Source organism: Gossypium hirsutum, chromosome A08 (genome assembly GCF_007990345.1).
Source record: "Gossypium hirsutum isolate 1008001.06 chromosome A08, Gossypium_hirsutum_v2.1, whole genome shotgun sequence".
NCBI lineage: Eukaryota > Viridiplantae > Streptophyta > Magnoliopsida > Malvales > Malvaceae > Gossypium > Gossypium hirsutum.
In genome coordinates, this window is record NC_053431.1 from 122,827,867 (window position 1) to 122,846,171 (window position 18,305).

The window sequence follows — 18,305 nt, forward strand, 5'->3', positions numbered from 1 at the left end:
GGTGGGAATACGTGTCTCCATACATTGTACATGGTTTCTAGTTTGTACACTTCGTCGACATAGCTCATGGAATCTAGACGGAGACTCTGACAAGCAGCAGTTACATGAGCGCATGAATAACGAAGTGCGTCAAACCTCCCACAGTCGTAAGTCCTATTTCTCAAGTGTCCACGATATTGCCCGCCAATAATACCTTCATGGGGTCTGTCAAACTCCGTCACACGAAACTATAGGTTGTCTCGATCATGACAGACTGTGTGCATGATGTTCGCCCACGCCTTCGCCTTGTTAATTTCTTGCAATACCTTTGCGCACCATATATGGCCTCTCTGCATTTGGCCTTGATAAGTTGCTGCTCGCTTTGGAAATAGTCCCACTAAACAAAAATATGTCTCTCACAGAACCGATGTTATCGGTAAATGACACGTTCCTTTTAGAACAGAATTTATGCATTCAGCCAAGTTCGAGGTCATTTGACCATATCGTAGGCCGCCGTCGTATGCTTGTGTCCACTGTTCGAAAGGTATGTTACAGAGGTAGTTTACGCCTTCTTCGTTAACTGAACGCAAAACCGTCAACATCTCATGAAAACGGTCCTTACTTATCTCATACCCTGCCAATATAAAATGATTGCGAAAATTACAAACCACTCTTCCATTCAGAATAAAAAGGAATTATATTAGTAGAGATTAAATACCCATGTTGGTCACTTGCCGTTGTTCACTTTTAGATCGATATTGCCTGTAATAGTTGGATGCAACATGCCTTAGGAAATACCGATGGTGTGTGTGATGCCACAGGCTTTCCTATCGCTTAACTGCGGATAGTATTCCGGTGCCCCGATCCGATATGATGCAGATATTAGGTTGGGGGCAGACATGCCTCCTTAACCTAGAAGGAAAGAATTCTCAATCATCAGTTGACTCCCCCGGTGTTATTGGAAACGTAATTGGAAGAATTATCCCACTGCCATCCTATGTCACAGCTAACAATAGCCGATGGGTATATCTACCATACATAAAGGTACTGTCAATTTGTACCAATGGCTTGTAATATAGAAATGCGTCTCGGCATTGGTTAAAGCTCCAGAACAGACGCTTAAATACTTGGCATCCATGGAGCAATCGGTCGTTGTAGTACGCAGGTTTCGTTTCAAAGTCTGTTACGCAACCTGAGACATATCTCTCCAACACCTCACACCACTGCCACACTTCATTATATGAAGCGTCCCATCCACCATGTATCTTTTCTAACGCCTTCTGCTTAGCTATCCAAGCCTTGCGATAAGAGGGCATGTACCTCAACTGGCTATGAAAATTGGCAATTAAGACTGGCACTGAAGTTCTGGGATCCGCCTTCATCGTCGGTAGTATTAAGGTAGCTAACATATCTGAATCCATCTTGGGATGATATTGTGAAATACCTGTCAATGAAGTACATTAAATAATGCAACATTACGTAATAACAATATTATTCAAAAACCCTAGAAGTTTATTGATACTGTATCGGCAACACATGTATGTGGACCTTTGTACTTTTTTATCTCCCACAAGCCTGTCTTTTTCCTCAATGAGGCCATGATTTTCCATGAACATGTTCTATCTTGCACTGCACACTTGGCCTCAAACTTATCGAATTTGGATTTAACTACTTTGTAGTTAACCCTGTTCATGATGCTATGTTGTTTTAATGCACCAAGAAAACTATCTTTATTGGAAAACTCCTTACCAACTTCCAATTCACCCAAATCTAATGAGGAACTTGTACGGTCACACCTTCTGTATGGTAGATCTTGAAACTCCAATGCATCATCTTGAGATAGATCAACATTATGCATGTGGGCTGGAGGTAAGTACACCCTGAATCGTGGATCTTCTTCTTCTTCATTTGAACCCCTTTCAACATCTTCAAGTATGATTGAAACAGGCTCCGGTTTAGAAAAGAATGTAACTTCTGCACCATCAGGCCCGGGCTCTCGAGGTGGATCCACATCGGACTCATCATCTGACCCACCATCATCTGCAACGAAAGATGTTCCCTCGCCGGTGGACGTCGTAGGGAGTACATCATCCATTCTTGTGGATGTTTCACAACATCTCCAATCAGATGTGGGTTGCCAGCCACTAGAAGTTGATATCATTTCCCATTACGTATTTCCAGAATCAAACATCGACCCACTGAGGTACATATCCCATCCACTAACGGAGTGTCGTGCAGGGGTTGGGTATTCCATACTCCTACTAAACACGGGCACTTCCGTGTTTTGCCATCCACTGACGGAGTGTCATGTAGGGGTTGGGTATTCCATAATGCTACTAAACATGGGAACTTTGGTGTTTTGCCATCCACTAACGGAGTGTCGGGCAGGGGTCGTGTACTCCTCTCGACCGCAGTAAATGTTGAAGCTGCAAATGCATCATTTGGCGATGAAAATTGTACATATAACTCAACATAGGGTGATCCACTAGTGAGATGAGTCTGCACCATTGCCTCCAAGCTACGAGCTCCTTTGATGTCGAATGAGTCATATGTCACAGTATCAACTGATACACAAAATCAATACTTAATAGACAAAACTTTCATTGGCGTCGTTCTAAAGATTTTACGCCCAATTCTTTTACGAAGTTCTGTCAAATCTATGTTCTGGTTAAAAACCAGTCTCGCTGTGTTTTCCGATAAAAAAATAACACCATTTTCGGTGTTACAGACCTCACCATCATAGTAATTAACAGCATTAATACGTTTACTCATCTTTAATTTCTTTTTTTCTTAGCCTCTCTAATTTTTTTTGCTGTAAGTTATGCAACCTAGGAATAAAATTTGGCTCATTTGTAGGCTCATTTTTCTGCGAACTACTGTAGCAAAAGAGCGTCCACGTGAGAGCTTTTTTCAGAACTTTTTGCTGACAGTGCATCTTGCTTGAAGCATTTTCGATACTATTTGTTCAGAAACGTCTACTCAGGCTCATTTTCCTGCAAATTACTGTAGCAAAAGAGCGTCCACGTGGAAGCTTTTTTCAGAACTTTTGTTGACAGTGCATCCTACTTGAAGCGTTTTCGACACTATTTGTTCAGAAACGTCTACTCAGATTTATTTTTCTACGAACTACTGTAGCAAAAGAGTGTCCACGTGGGAGTTTTTTCCAGAAATTTTCTGACACTGCATCTTGCTTGAAGTGTTTTCGACACTATTTGTTCAGAAATGTCTACTCAAAATTATTCTTGCAGAAACCCTAAACCTTAAACCCTAAGAAAAAAATTATATTGCTTATATGTTTTTTTTTCTAATACCCTAAACACAAATTTATTTAAAAATACTAAACCCTAATTTAATCAATTAACCCTAATATCCTAAATTCTAATTTAGTATTTAAAATTAATATTTAATTTAATGAATTAACCCTAAAACCCTAAACTTTAATTCAATTATTTTTTCTCGAAACCCTAAACTTAGCATAGCGTCAGTATGTATGTATGCTGCAATCATGTTATCTTTGAAAATTTATTTTTCACGTATGTATATTGGAAATTAATAATTAAAAAAATCAGAAATGAACTTGTTACAAGGTAAAAGAAACTTAGCCGATGGATCAAAAATAAAATGATCTAAGCTATTGATAAGGAAAAAAACCTAAACGATGAAGTAATCGAATTACCAAGTTGTTGTTTACACTTTAAGAGTTATTTAAGGGTTTTTTACAAAAAATATTATAAGAAATAAAATATTAAAATAGTATGTTTAAACGATTATGTATCAATTAACCCTAATTTAATCAATTAACCCTAATTTAATCAATTAACCCTAAACCCTTAAACTCTAATTTAGTATTTAGTATTTAAAATTACTAGTTAATTTAAACCCCAAATCAATTAATTTTTTTATAAACCCTAAAAACCTTTAAACCTTAAAACATAAAAAATCTTAACCTTAAAAACCATAAAAACCCTAACGTAAAAACGGGCAAAATGCTTCCCTTGGGGAGCGTTTTTGTCCACATCAGCAAAGCGCGCCCTCCAGGAAGCGTTTTCTGCTGATGTGGACAAAAGCGCTCCCCCAGGGAAGCGTTTTGCTGACACGTACTTTGAAAGCGCGCTGACGTGAACGCATTTTCGGGAAAAATGGCCTAATCCTGTAAATAACCAAAAAATTGACCCATTTCCGTAATTAACTTTAAAAAAAGGTATTTTTCAGTAAAACGCCCCAAAAATAATAACTTATTATTAGTTTTAAAACACTAAAAAATTTACAGTCAAGAATTTGATAAATACAATAATAATATTATATTAGCCAAAAAAATTAATAACAATTTTCATACTATTAATTCATTAATCATGGAAAATAAATACTTAAATGATTAATTGACAGGGTTTTTTTAAATGATTTAAAAAAAAAACTACAAAATTTATCATAAAGGGGAAAGGGATTGATCATTTTAAATTTATTTGAAGTCAATACTTATGAGAGTAGGCTTTCATAGCTTTCAAAATGCCTGAATCGTCAAGAGTTTAATATTTATAAATGTCGGTATCAAAATATTATCTTTTATTAATTATTAAATGATCAGACAATACATTTTATATTATGGGCATCGAATTTTATATTTTAAATAAACATATGTTAAAAAATAAAAAAATTACCAAAAATAAAAAGCAATTGGAGTATAAAAAATCAAGATTCAAGTCAATCTAGTACAAATTGTGCAAATTAGACTTGTTGGTCAATCAAATAACGCAATTTTCTTTAGTTATTGGTATTTATTTAGGATTAAAATAAGTTGAATAAATGTTGATTGAGTTTTAACTTGATTGGTATGTGTATTGTTACTAATGCAGAAGAATATGAGTTCAACTGCGCTGAAGTATATTATCTTCCTATTTATAAGTTGAAAAAATTCTAAAATTTAAATTTATTTTGAAGGGATTATTTTTTTTAAACAAAAAAAGATAGATTTAAATCGAGAAACAATTATGAATTTCGAGAAAAAAATATTTTTATTAATCATAAAATAGATATAACAAATACATTGATTTTGCTAAAGAATATAATATGTATAATTCATGTACTCAAAAGCTTGTATTATTTGTTTTTATTTGTTAATATTTAATTTTTTTTAATTATAACGTTACTTATTGTTAGTGCGGGAGAATATAAATTATTGAAAAATATTTATCTTTTTATTTAAAGGTTGAGAGGGATTATGGGTAATTTAGGGATTGTATAAAAAATTTTGACATCATTCTTTTTATTTGTATTTTGCATGACAAGATATATTTATAATTTATTTTAAAAAATTTCATATATTTATATTATCGTATTTTTATATTAACTAAATATTTCATTAAAGACATTATGTTGGGCATTCAAAATAAAAAAATTATAATTTAGACACTTATGTTACATAGTTTATTCTTTTTAGACACTCCCATTAAACATGCTAACAGAAATTTGCCATGACATTTTTTTTAACATGCGGACCAATCATTAAATGCTACGTAGCACAATTTATCATGTCATAAGTGTTGCGTATTATGTAAATGATTAAAATGTAATTTATCCAATAATAATTATTAACCAAAATAAAAGAAAATTAATAATTAAATAGTTGAAAAACCCAGAAAATCTAATCCTCATCTTCTTCCTCAAAATTTTTAGCTTAAAATTTGAAAAAAAAACATTTTTATTAACATTTAAATTTCTGGAGTTTTTTCAACTATTTAAATTTTCATTCTTTTGTTAATAATTAGTATTCGGCAAATTATATGTCAATAAGTGTATGGAAAATAGTTTTTAACGAGAGTAATCAAAATAAATGAACTCTATAACATAAGTACTTAAATTACATATTTTTTATTTTAAATACTTAAAATGAAAGTTTTTTATAGTTAATTGACTATATGTATAGTTTACCCTAATATTTATATTATTTCTTCTTCCCCACTTAAAGGAGAGCTTCCATTGTTGATTCCTTTTTTTGGGATTTTTCCATCAATGGAATATGTTGTTTTCGTATCAATACCCGAATATATCATGAATAGGAACATTTAAAAGAAATGAAAATGTAATGAATAATATAAGAACGGTTATATAAATCAATTAAACTATAACTAGTGGTTGAGTGAATATCTTTAATATGCACTAAAGAGGTAAGTTTCCTTAAATTCAGATGAAAAAATGTTCTAATATATCATTGCAATTGCACCCATAAGGAAGTTGATAATACATCAGAATTAGGGTTTAAAGAAACACTGGCACATAATTAACAACTCAGCAAAATACTACATTTTACAAGGATATTACTCAAAAAACTTGTTTACCTAACATTCAACAAAAATTTTCTTGTTTTCTCAATCACCACTTTTCTTCTTCTTCTTCTTCTTCTTCTCCTCCTCCTCTCCTTCAACATTCTCCCCACTGTCCTCGGCTTGACGTTTCTTCTTTTTCTTCTTTTCCTTTTCCTTTGGCACAGGCTCTTCATTTTCTGGTTCGTTTCCACTACTTGGCAAACTTGCTTCCTGATCAGCTTTCTTCTTTTTCTTCTTCTTCTCTTTTTTATCTTCAATAGCAGCCACTTCTGCTGCTTCCTCCTCCTGAGGTTCGACATCGACCTTTTTCTTCTTCCTTGGGGCTGTGTCTTGCTCATCAAGAGCACCCGAGTTTGTTGTTTGCCCGCGAACTGAATCTGCTGCAGGATTGTAACTCTACATACAACAAAAGAATAAAAATGAATACCTAAATGACAAATCATATAGTAAATGATGAAAATTTGAGATGCAAGGACCTTGGCAGGAGTTATCAACCCGGCCCCCTTCTTTCGATCCTTGTCATAGACTTCAATTTTAGGCTTGCCTTTAGCTGACCCAGCAGACCGTCCCAATTCTTTGCCTTCAAGAGCCCTTAATCTTGCTTCCAGCTACAAAGGGTAATGTGTAAGAAATACCTTACATTTCTCCGGAGAAATACACTAAACACAGAGTTATGATTTACCTTGGCTCGGTTCTCAAGTCCCATAGAGTTATCTTGGTCATCTCCAAGAGCATCGCATCGGATTGCCAATGCAGCCTTTGCAGCAAGTGACCTTGAAATCTTCCCCTTGTGCTTTGGTGCTGCCTGCCCAACCAAGGATGCATGGTAGATAAGCCCGTATTTGGGAGTTGAATGCTTTGTCTTAAGAGCTCGGAAGAGAGCCTTTTCAGCACCAAGAATCTGAACGGTACTTCCAGGCTGCTTTGCAAGATTCAACAAGCTGCCACCATGAGCGATGAGGCGAGCACCAACAAGTTCACCAACAAGAGCAGTCAAGTTCGGTGCAACAGTGTTCATCCGGCTCTTTAGATAATCATACAGTTGAGCCCTGTATTCAGAAAGTGACAGAACCTGATCACATAGTTCTTTGATATTCATAAGATCAAGGTCATTAACTTCGGTTCCCATGGATATCACCGCTGCCTCCTTCAATTCTGTCTCAACTTCTTCCGGTAATATCTGAGAAAGTTCAAGCAAGATAACTCTAAGAATATGGAAAGGTTTCCTTCAAGCACTTTATTTCACATCTTTATATCACACACTTGGTTGACAAGCTTAAGGTATTAATTTTCTGATTTGTTAATCAAGAATCATACCTCTGAGAAATCGAGCTTAGCAGCATTAGCTCGGTCACCCATTAGCTTCACTGTCTTGGCATAATGGATATTGTCCTGCACAATCCTAGTAAGCTCCGGAAAATGCCAACCATACCATTCACGAATCCTCATCGCATATGTGTTGAGCTCTTTATCAAGATCATCAAGCAAACCAATGGCTTGAACAATCATCGTATCCACCTAAAGCAATACACGGTATACTGTCACCATAGCTCCAGAGAATCATGTGCCAAGGAAGTTCTTTAAAACCAAGTAACTATTGGATAACAAGCAAATTGCACCATTTATTGGCACATCACCAACCCATATCAAAGCCTCTCCCCAATGATTTCGAACCCAGAAAAGACTACATGAACAGGAAATTCTGTATTAATGAGAATTCCCAATTAACCTCATACTATAACTCACTGAACTCTTCCATGCAATCTTGAATTTAATACTGATTTATTTACACATTTCTACAATTGGAAATTATTCAACAAAACCTTCCCAGTAAAACACCCCCCAATTCAAAAGGAAATAGATAATGCTCTTCTAAGTACCTTATCCGCACTGAACTTCAGCTTGTACCGAGACAAGCTATGGGACAAACCCAAACTCATGGGAGCCAGATCTTGCGCACCAAGGCCGGATATTAGTTCTGTCAACTGGGTTCTTACGCCTCTCAGCAATTCCATGACATAGGTATTGTGAACGCAATCAATTTTCTGCAGACCAAGTAGTTACTTCAATTTAAACACAATTCAACTAAACAAAACAGAAGAATATCACCATAGAATCTGCATATGAAGAATATTAACAGACCAGTTTTTCCTTAATTGCATTTCCAAGCTTTGAATCAGCCACTCCTAATGTTTCACCATCACAATGAGCACGCAAGAATTTGCGCAGACCCTTGCTTGGTGTGCTTTCAAGTAATTTCGTCGCGGCTTCCAGAGCCTCTGCAGTGTTTTCGAACTTGGAAAAGGCTTTCAACGACACAACCTTAAACAACATAGTAAAGAATAGATCAGATTCTTTACTCGAGGAACAACAAATGTGCTAAAAAAATTCTAAAATTTGATTACCTTTCTTGCTGAGTCAGCAGCCAAGAATTCCTTTGACAAGTCCTAAAAACAACAATACCCCAAATTTCAATCCAAACTTGGAACTAAAATATTTCATAAACTAGATCATAATGCCAATAAATTCATTAAAAAAATGACTTCCACTTGATCTAACAAGATTTGAAGATGAAAATACCACAACGTTATTTAGCTTCCCTTCATCCAATACTTTGAAAAGGGCAAAGCCCGCCGGAATCTCGAACAGTACAAGCATCTTTAAATCTTCCAACCAACAAACCTAAAAACACCATCACCATGAAATTACTGTTAACAATATAATCAAGCATCAAACTACTAAATTTAAACATGTCAAAAAGCACCCTTTTTTTTTTCTCAATTACCATTTCAATTCATAATCACAAACAAAACAGATAAAACTTAAAAGAACCAATAGTTAGGTGTTTCTTAAAGGAACCCATTAGTGTCGAAGTTACAGCAAACAAAACCAAGAATCCCAATTAAAAAAAAAAATCACACAGACAACATAATGAAAGGGTCAGGAAAAATGTAAACCTTTTGACGAAAAAACCCTTATTTTGTTTAACCTAAGCTCCGTGATGGGGTGCCGCGTTATTTGCAGAGAGAGAAATGGAGGGGTTTAGGGTTTTTGTAGTCACCGCTTATATTGCCGTATTGTTCATAAGGGGTATTTTAGATCATTATGTTCATTTTTAGTAGGGTTTCTTATATTTTTTTAGTTTATTATTATTTTTGCGTTTGATTGAGGTAAATAACTAAATTTTAGGGTTCACCGCATCTACATGCATATAAAAGATAGAGGAATGCACTAATCTCAAGATAATGCAATCTAACATGCTATTAAAAATTTCAATGTTTGCAAACTAATTTTTCAATATTTCTTAGCATTACAAGAATTTAGGGTGTAGTTAGGGGTTGAAAACGGCCTCGTTCTTCTCTAAAATAAATTTTTTTATTTAAGGTATTTTTTAAATTATTAAAAGTAAAATTACACTTTATCTCTCATAGAATGATAAAAATTAATTTAATCTTTTAAAAAATAATAAAATTATATTTTTATTATTATAAAAATTATAATTTAATTTCAACCCTAAAAAAAAATTTTAATTTCACTCCTAATCTTCTTTAATAAGATTAAATTCTTCTAAAAATTAATTTTCAAGATAAATCTAGTTGAATTAATAAGTCAGATAGGGTTCCACCCACCCCTACCTCGTTTTCATCCATAATCATCGTCCATCATATTATTCATCACTAGTTTGTATACTTATGCATCGTATTTATAAACTAAAATATACCAAATAAATATTTATGTTTAATTTAAACTATAATAATTTAGTCAATTAAAATCTATTGAAAAATTGTATACTTAGAGAAGTTTAGTTTCATAAAATTATTTGACAATCAACAATAAATAGTACGAATTAAAAATAAATGCTAAAAATATGAAGTTATTAATATTTTTTAGTATTAATGAGCTGAAATTGTAATTTTATAAAAACATTTTTATATGGATTTAATTAAAAGTGATGAAACACGTAAACCAATATTTGTCTATATTTTATTTATAATAATAATAATAATAATAATAATAATAATTTCTTTAAATAATACTAAAACACTTGCATATTTCTAAAACATAATTCTACTTAATTAACTTAAAATATTACTACTAATTTCACTCTGTTTATCCATTCCTTATATTACAATACTCTCTATTTAATTTCTTTTGCAACTTTAATTTATGATTTTTTTTAATAATAATATAAAGAATTTTAAAAATTATATTTTAATCACAACTTTCATAAAAAAGTTACCAATTTTTCTATTTTGGAATGAAATATCTTAAAACTCAAATGATAAAATAAAGAAAAATAATGCAATTAAAAAGAAAGAACCTAACATTAATGATGGAGGCGAAGCCATGAAATTTTTTGAGGGGAGACAGAATTAAGTGGTATATTTTTATAATCTCAAAAGTTAAATTTCATTATTTTTAAAAGATTAAATTAATTTTTTTTATTTTTAAGGAGTCAAAGTATAATTTTATCATATATTAATTTAAAATTTTTAAAATTATACAAAGAGTAAAAGTGAATTTTTACATTTTAGAAGGGGCGAAGACCCTTGCTAACCCCCTTTGTTCCTCCCCTAATTGATGATATTTGTTGGAAGATTTTTACTTGAAAGATTATAATAATTATTAATTTGATACTAATAAAATACCCAGAATTAGGTGTCAAATAGCAGTATCGCGACCACAATTTAAGGGCGACGGCAATGAGTAATTAACATACCTCAATATTGGTCTTTTAGCTTGAAGACTGACATAATATTTGGTTGTGTCTCCATTGTTTTGTTTTATTTTATTTTTTTTGAAAATATGAAGCATTTATATATTTTCTAAATTTAAAATAAATTTAAGATTTTCTCATCAATTATTGTTTTGTTTTATTTTATTTTTTTTGAAAATATGAAGCATTTATATATTTTCTAAATTTAAGATTTTCTCATCAATTATTTTAAATTTAATTTTTATTACAAGATGAATATTAAGTTATAGTTTTAATTCGGTACTCAAAAGATAAATATTTATTTTGATAAACATAAAATTAAAATTTTATAAATATTTAAACTTAAACCTACATTCATAATAAATCAACCTTATTATGTTTTGCAATTTAATAACATTTTACCCAAAAAAAAAAGACATTTTTTAATGAATAGTTAAAATATTTATTTTGGTGGCCATGTTAAAATAAAATTTTAAATCATAATTTTAACAAATATCCAATTAAATAATTAGATTTTCATTCTAAAATAATTTTTATCTAATCTAGATAATTGTAAAAATAATTAACATTAGAAGTAAGTTTTGATCAACCCTAAAAAATAATAATTTTTAACTTTTTTTAAATATTAATACAATTGAAATATATATATAATTGTTTATTTCTTAAAATTTAATTATTATTTCAATTGTATAAGCAAAAATTCATATTAACTAAATCTAACTTAATTTCAATACAATTGAAATATTCCAATAATAATTATTCAATATTACATTGAATTTAATTTTATTTAACTATTCTAAATTAAAAACTATAGATATAAATTTAATTTTAGTATTTTCACCCCTATATCGTATCAGTATATAAATTACTATCAATATCAGGGGCAAAACTAGGAAAAAAAATTTAGGGGCAAAGCTAGGAAAAAAAATTTAAGGGGAGTCGAAATTAAATTGTTCATTTTTTTATAATATTTAAAGGATTAAATTATTTTTTTTTACTTTTAGAGGGCCAAAGTATAATTTTATATTTACTAATTTAAAATTTTATAAAATTTAAAAGGCTAAATGAAACTATTTCCATTTTAGGTAGGGTCGGGCCCTATCAACCCCTTAAATCCGCCTTTGATCAATATATATATATATTAAAACAAGTGTACTTAATTTGAAAAATTATTTCTCTTCATCAATGTTTCGAATTGTATTCAATATAAATATATAAAAAGAAAACCTCCAAGTAACATAAGATATACTAAAACAACTCATGAACTAATAATAAAAAAAGGAAATCGAGAAAACCGAAAAACCGGAACGACAATAACAATTATAGAATCAAAGATGGATATATTCCAGTGCCATTTTTTATTTTTGTTATCAGGGCTTGAAAGAAGGAACTTGGTGTAAAGGAGCATAGAAAGTTCTATAGATTAGTCTATTAATGATACTTCTAAAAGGGTCTTCTTCTCGCTTCTTTAACAAGTAACCAATACAGCGTTCAACTTCAGCTTTTGCCTGCAAATATACTTCATTTGCAGATTCTCTATTCTCCACCAAATCTTCCCTTCCTTTCAGCTTTATCGGTTTCCCAAACAGATAGTAAAATCGACCCGGAATTTTCGGTATCATTCCCGGTATGAATATCTCTTGGCTAGCCACCTCTCCCTTTGCTTTATCCCTGCATTTACACCATATTCAACTGTAAATTGCACATAAATGCAGCTTTTTATTGTTGTTTTTCATAGGGTCGTTTAGTATTGCTTCATGTTTTGCATTGTCGGGTTCATATGTGAAGATAATAGTCATTTTAAATCAAAATCGAGCTCCGAAATAAATAAAAGAAAAGATTGATTAGAGGGAGAATAGTGACCTTATTTGTACACCACCGTTCCGAATGACTTCTTTGATTCTATCATTAAGCATAGGGATTTTCATATAGTCATAGTAATCAAAGACAACCTGTTAAGAAATAATATGAACACTATATAAATATATAATCGAGAAGGATATTATATTTTTGTATGTACATTTACATGGTTAAAAGACACAGCAACTTACTTTTGCCATATCATCTTCTCCTACAGCCCCGAATGGTACAATGGTTGCCCCAAATTGTGCTGCGAATCTCACAAATTCTGGTTGATTAGGCCAAAATAATTTGTATGCTTCGCCCTGCAATAAAGAAAACATTTATAATAGAAAAAATCTTTGCAAGAATTCGACTATTTTTGATATCCACAGTGGAAACACAATCGAAAACGTGTTTGCAACCGGATTGCAGGTTCAAACTTGGTTCCATTGGATAAAGCCTGAACCTTAGTCTCACCTTACGATGGAGGGCCTCACGAGCACCCCCAGGATAAAGAAGAACATGGGAATTTGTAGATAAAGCTTTCAAAAGTGATTTTGGTGAGACAGGCATTGCTCCCATCACTTTCATTAAATCAAAATAATTAAAAACATTGGATGATGTGTGAAAATTTCCCCAAAACAACTCCGGATGGGCCACTCCACGGACCAGGATCTTCTTTTCTCTTAAGAATGCTTCACACAGAGAGCTAAGGTCCATCCCCAGTAACATATGGTTACCTACTAATAACACTGGACCCTCATCTGGAACCCCTGCAAGTCCTTTGACTATCTTCCCGTTTTCCATGGTCGAAAACAATGAAGAACATGAAGCAAAATTTAAGAATCTGCAATTCCAGGGGCAGAAAATATCAACCTGCATAGTCTCAAATGAAGAGAAATCGAAGAAATGATGCAACTTAAACAGTTTTCTTATAAATATATATGTGTGTGAGAGAGAAATATCAGTACAGAGTCTCAAATGAAGAGAAATCGGTGAAATGATGCAACTTCAATAGGTTTCTCATATATATATACATGTGTATATGTGTATATATATTTATATATCTATATACGGATATATATATGTGGTTGGTAGAATTACCCAAATACATTATTGAATGTATATCTGTATTCAGACATGCTGGGAGGCAGAAAATCTTTGGTAAAATCATGACTTTTGGAGCGCCGATATTTGCAGGTACCTTTAATGACAGTCAATAAATTCATGCTGTCTTCCTACACCATCACACAAAAACATGTTAGTCAAAGTCGAGGTTACTCGGACTAGGGTGACGGTGATAGGTATATGTCCAATATAAGCATTTTTAATTTTCTCTGAATCGTTTCAGTGTATTTGGGAGTTTTAAAAGAGCCATCATATCCCCATACTTGGTATCCGACTGTGTCTTGGACATGAACATTTCAAGAGAACAACAACAACAAAATGTTTTCCTTTTTAAACCATGTTATGTGTGCTATACAAAAGCCATCGAGAAGGGAAAATAAGCAAAACAGTTTATTCCTATTATTCTTTTAAGGTCTGAAGGTTCCCTCTCAAGGGACTTCGTTACCCTTTCCACCATAGGTTCATCTCAGAAGGGATAAATGCCAACGAGGGTAAATCCACCCTCTTAGAGGAGGATTTTCTGGTTCACTGTCGTACGACTCAGTCCTAGTATTGTGCATACAGCACAAAAAGATTGAATCACTAACTACAGAGATTCTAAACTTGAAGAACATAAACCTAGTAATGAAAGCTTGATTACAGAATCCGAATCATAAGATCTAACAGCAGTAACTTACCATTAAAAGGGTATGGCCATTGTCCTTGAAGATACGAATCATGCAATTTGGTAATAATTTCTTAAGACGAAGTGCTTCTTCTCCACTAGGAAATAGATGATCCTTGTCACTAAAATGCAAAAACCCATCAATCATAATGAAGTTGCCATGAAGTTCAAAGGCAAAGCACATAAATTTTCAGAAACAATTCACCAGAAATATAGAAAGACAGAAAGCACCTATGCTACTTATGATTTTTCATTTTCCTTTAAGTACTCATATCCAACACATATTCAGAAGGGGAATATAAGTCGTGTTGAGTCACTAATTTGTTCAGACTTGGGTGTGAATGTTGAATTCCGGTATTTGTTTATGTTCTTTCTTTCTTTTTTCTTTTTTTTTGTAAAGTTTTCCATGTATTTGGAGAGTTTGAGTTACGTGTCGGATATGAGTGTCCAGCATGGATATTTCAAGCAAAACGAAGAGTCAAAGCAACATAGTCAAGCCATATCCGACTCTATCCCCGAATCTGAGTAGCATCAGCACAGATAAGTGAATAAAGACCTCGCAAGCACTAGTACTTCAGCTTTAACAGCATGGAGACGTGAATTAGTATAAGCAGAAGCTGATTTAATCAACTTCAACTTCCAAATGAGAGTCTCCGTTGGTAAAATATCAGCCAAACCCTGAAAATAAAGCAAGGAAAAGTAGCATTACATGCAATGCAACAAATGTCAGGAAAAATAAATGATAAATCCAATAATTCTTACAGAATAAAACGGAAGCAAAGCAGTGAGGTTGCTAGAAATTCGCTCAATTTTCTGTGTGGGAAGAAGCCTACCTTCAACACCTACTTCTGCCATTTTCAATGGTTCCCCTGATCTCATTAAAACAAAAGCTGTAATCTGAATCAAGTGATTTCAAACTAGCTAAAATTGCCAATGTTGGTGATACATTCAGACTTTGTGTAACAGTCGAACCTGAATGGAACAAAACTGAGCTTTTTGTAATAGGACAGTGGTTATATATGATGTCAGTAGGGAGTCATGGTCTTAGGGCCATGGATTTCCTATTGCCTATGTATTAGTGTTCTACTCGATATAAGTATCCACTCCATTTATAAAGCTTTTGTAGAACACTGGAACCTAAATTGAACAAATCTAAGCGTGCTGTAACTGACCAATGGTTATCTTACATATGATGCGTGCAGGGAGCCGTGGTCTTGGAGCCATGAATTTCACATCTGCTATGTATTAGAGTTCGACTCGATATATAAGTATCCATTCTATTTTTAATATGTGAGACATCTTTTCTATACAAAATCATGAGGTCTAATGGGTCCAAATGGAACCTTACAGGTTGTTATAGATGGTGATTTAATATAGCATGCCACTGCAAGCACTTACCAATCACAAGGCTCAAAAGAAAGGGGATAGTTCTAACGTGTAGTCCATCAGGGAAAGCTTCCAGTATAGGGAGAAATGGTTGCAGCCGAGACCTGCCTAGTGATGTAGCTAAAATGAAATGAAAAACAAAAGAATCCATCAGGTTCACCTCGGCATTTCAGCAACAGAGTTCAGTTCACAACGATTTTAAGAATACTTGATGAAAAAAGAGCAGAAAAAAGGACACTTCTGTATGAAAACTGACCTGGATTTACTAATATTATCACCAAGTCAATACTGGGATTACGAGCAGCAACAGCAAGGGCTAAGCATCCTCCAATGGAATCTCCCACTAAATAGATTGGACAATTCAGACGTGAAGCATGCTCAAGTCTAACGGTTTCTTCAACTAGTTTCACCAGTCCTTCATATTCAAAAGAATAATGTTGATTTTTTGTTTACAAAAGATGCATAGCGATTAAAAATAATGCACTAAATATGGGGATTTGCCAACACGGGTATATTTAAATTTTTTAAGAAAAATGAACCGGACCAACATAGTTATAAACAAAGTGAATAAGCACTCATGCAACTCAAAAAAACCTTCAAGCTTAGGGCATCATTCAAATGCACCTTCAACTTGGATAAAACTTATAAATAAGTCAAGAAAGATCTTGAAAGACAAGAACCTTCAAATGGTGTTCGATCATGGACTGGAATATGAAGGCATTGAACTTCAAAAACCCTGCAGTACTCAACCAAAATCTTCAGTAGAAATTGTTACATTTCCAATAGAACAACTATTAACATAATGCCAGAGGTGAATATGAGTCAGTATAATGTGACAGGAAAGAACTGAAAACAATGAAAACAATTTCAAGACAGTATTTTTTCAGGAAAATGAGTAAGTTAACCCCATTTAAATTAAATTTTCAGCAAGGAAGCTATGAACTGATTTGCCTCTGCTGTAATTCCTGAAAAATTAGTTTGAACTAACCTTGATTGCTACCATTGGAAGGAAATATATAGAATTTGTCAGCCAAAAAAATTAAGGGAAAATTGGTCATAAGTATTTAAGGGAGATAAAACAACTTACTTTCCAAGAGGTTTATGGTGCAAAATGAGGCCCATCCCAACACCATCAAGCCCTACATGCATCAGAATTCAGAAACAAAAGAAGGAAAAATACTAGTTTAAATCAGTAAACTTAAAGTATTCATGGATCTTGGTATAAAATTTTGAAGGGCCAATTATAAGTCGTAAATCTATATATTTTAATTAAAATATTTTATTATGTTTTTATCAATGTGAAAACATATATGTTAGTACTATACTAAGAAATCATAAAACTTTAGGAATCTAACTTGTGATTTTGAAAACCAAATTATCCAAAAAAAAAAATTCATATTTAAAATTTGTTGCACATTTTTTAACAATAATTTAATAAATATCAATTTCATAATAGTAGCAAAAGCATCTTAACTTGCAGAAGCATAAACTATAAAAAGCATACAGGGACATCAAAGGTATTAAAATTCATTTATGACAAACCAAACCAAGTAATTTGAAGAGTTTATAAATAATGATTGGTGATAAAATGAAAAGGTAAATAATTAATCTTTTCTAATTAGTCAACTCCATTCACCCATCAACCGGGAAATATTAAATTTTTGAAAAACTAAGAAAAAGTAATAAACACTGAACTTACCAGGTAAAAACAGAAGAAGAGGAGAATCTTTAATAGGACGGCCACATTCAACAGGGCAAAACCACCTTGGTGGTCCACCATCAGGCTTGATCATGTCCTTTGCAGCATCCACATAATCTTTCACAGTATTAGTTCCATAACCATCATCCCACAATAGTTCCAACTCTTCACAACCCATTCTTTTCTCAGTTCTAGACTTTAAACTCCCATTCCCACCATCAACCAAATACCCTTTTCCCACTACTACAGGAACTGTTGTTTCCTTGACGGAGACCCCATCAGTTGACACTACTGACAACTCGTTACCATCTAATCTCTCAGCTCTCACTCTAAAACGAGGCTTCTTATTTATCCCAAAACAGTGCCATACCGGGCAAGTAACAGCACCAGCCATCACTCTCCTACTAAAACTGCAATATACTTTATAACCTTTAAACACAAATATCTACAGTTCTACACTTGATAAACTTATTGCAGCCTTTCTTCAAACACCAAAAATGCCAGGTTGTCCATAAAATCGAGCAACTTCAAACTCAATGGGAACAACTTGCCAAAAGAACTTGTTGG

The 18,305-nt window shown here is 32.9% G+C and overlaps 2 protein-coding genes across 2 annotated transcripts; both read right to left on the reverse strand.

The window, feature by feature from the left end:
- Positions 1–6,164: 6,164 nt before the first annotated feature.
- LOC107894650 (probable nucleolar protein 5-2) lies at positions 6,165–9,481 on the reverse strand. Its single transcript, XM_016819915.2, has 9 exons — positions 9,260–9,481; positions 8,883–8,984; positions 8,708–8,749; positions 8,445–8,624; positions 8,183–8,347; positions 7,620–7,820; positions 6,985–7,482; positions 6,779–6,910; positions 6,165–6,698 (listed from the first exon to the last, which is right to left on the reverse strand). Exons 2-9 carry the CDS (start codon positions 8,958–8,960, stop codon positions 6,345–6,347), a joined length of 1,650 nt encoding a protein of 549 aa, XP_016675404.1. The 5' UTR covers positions 8,961–8,984; positions 9,260–9,481; the 3' UTR covers positions 6,165–6,344.
- Positions 9,482–12,304: 2,823 nt separating this feature from the next.
- LOC107894667 (acyltransferase-like protein At1g54570, chloroplastic) lies at positions 12,305–18,305 on the reverse strand. The gene is made up of 13 exons (XM_016819922.2): positions 17,739–18,305; positions 17,127–17,178; positions 16,720–16,775; positions 16,296–16,454; positions 16,052–16,159; positions 15,416–15,522; positions 15,210–15,331; positions 14,667–14,775; positions 13,966–14,099; positions 13,339–13,708; positions 13,071–13,184; positions 12,883–12,971; positions 12,305–12,690 (listed from the first exon to the last, which is right to left on the reverse strand). The coding sequence occupies exons 1-13, from the start codon at positions 18,130–18,132 to the stop codon at positions 12,390–12,392; spliced, it is 2,115 nt and encodes a 704-aa protein (XP_016675411.1). The 5' UTR covers positions 18,133–18,305; the 3' UTR covers positions 12,305–12,389.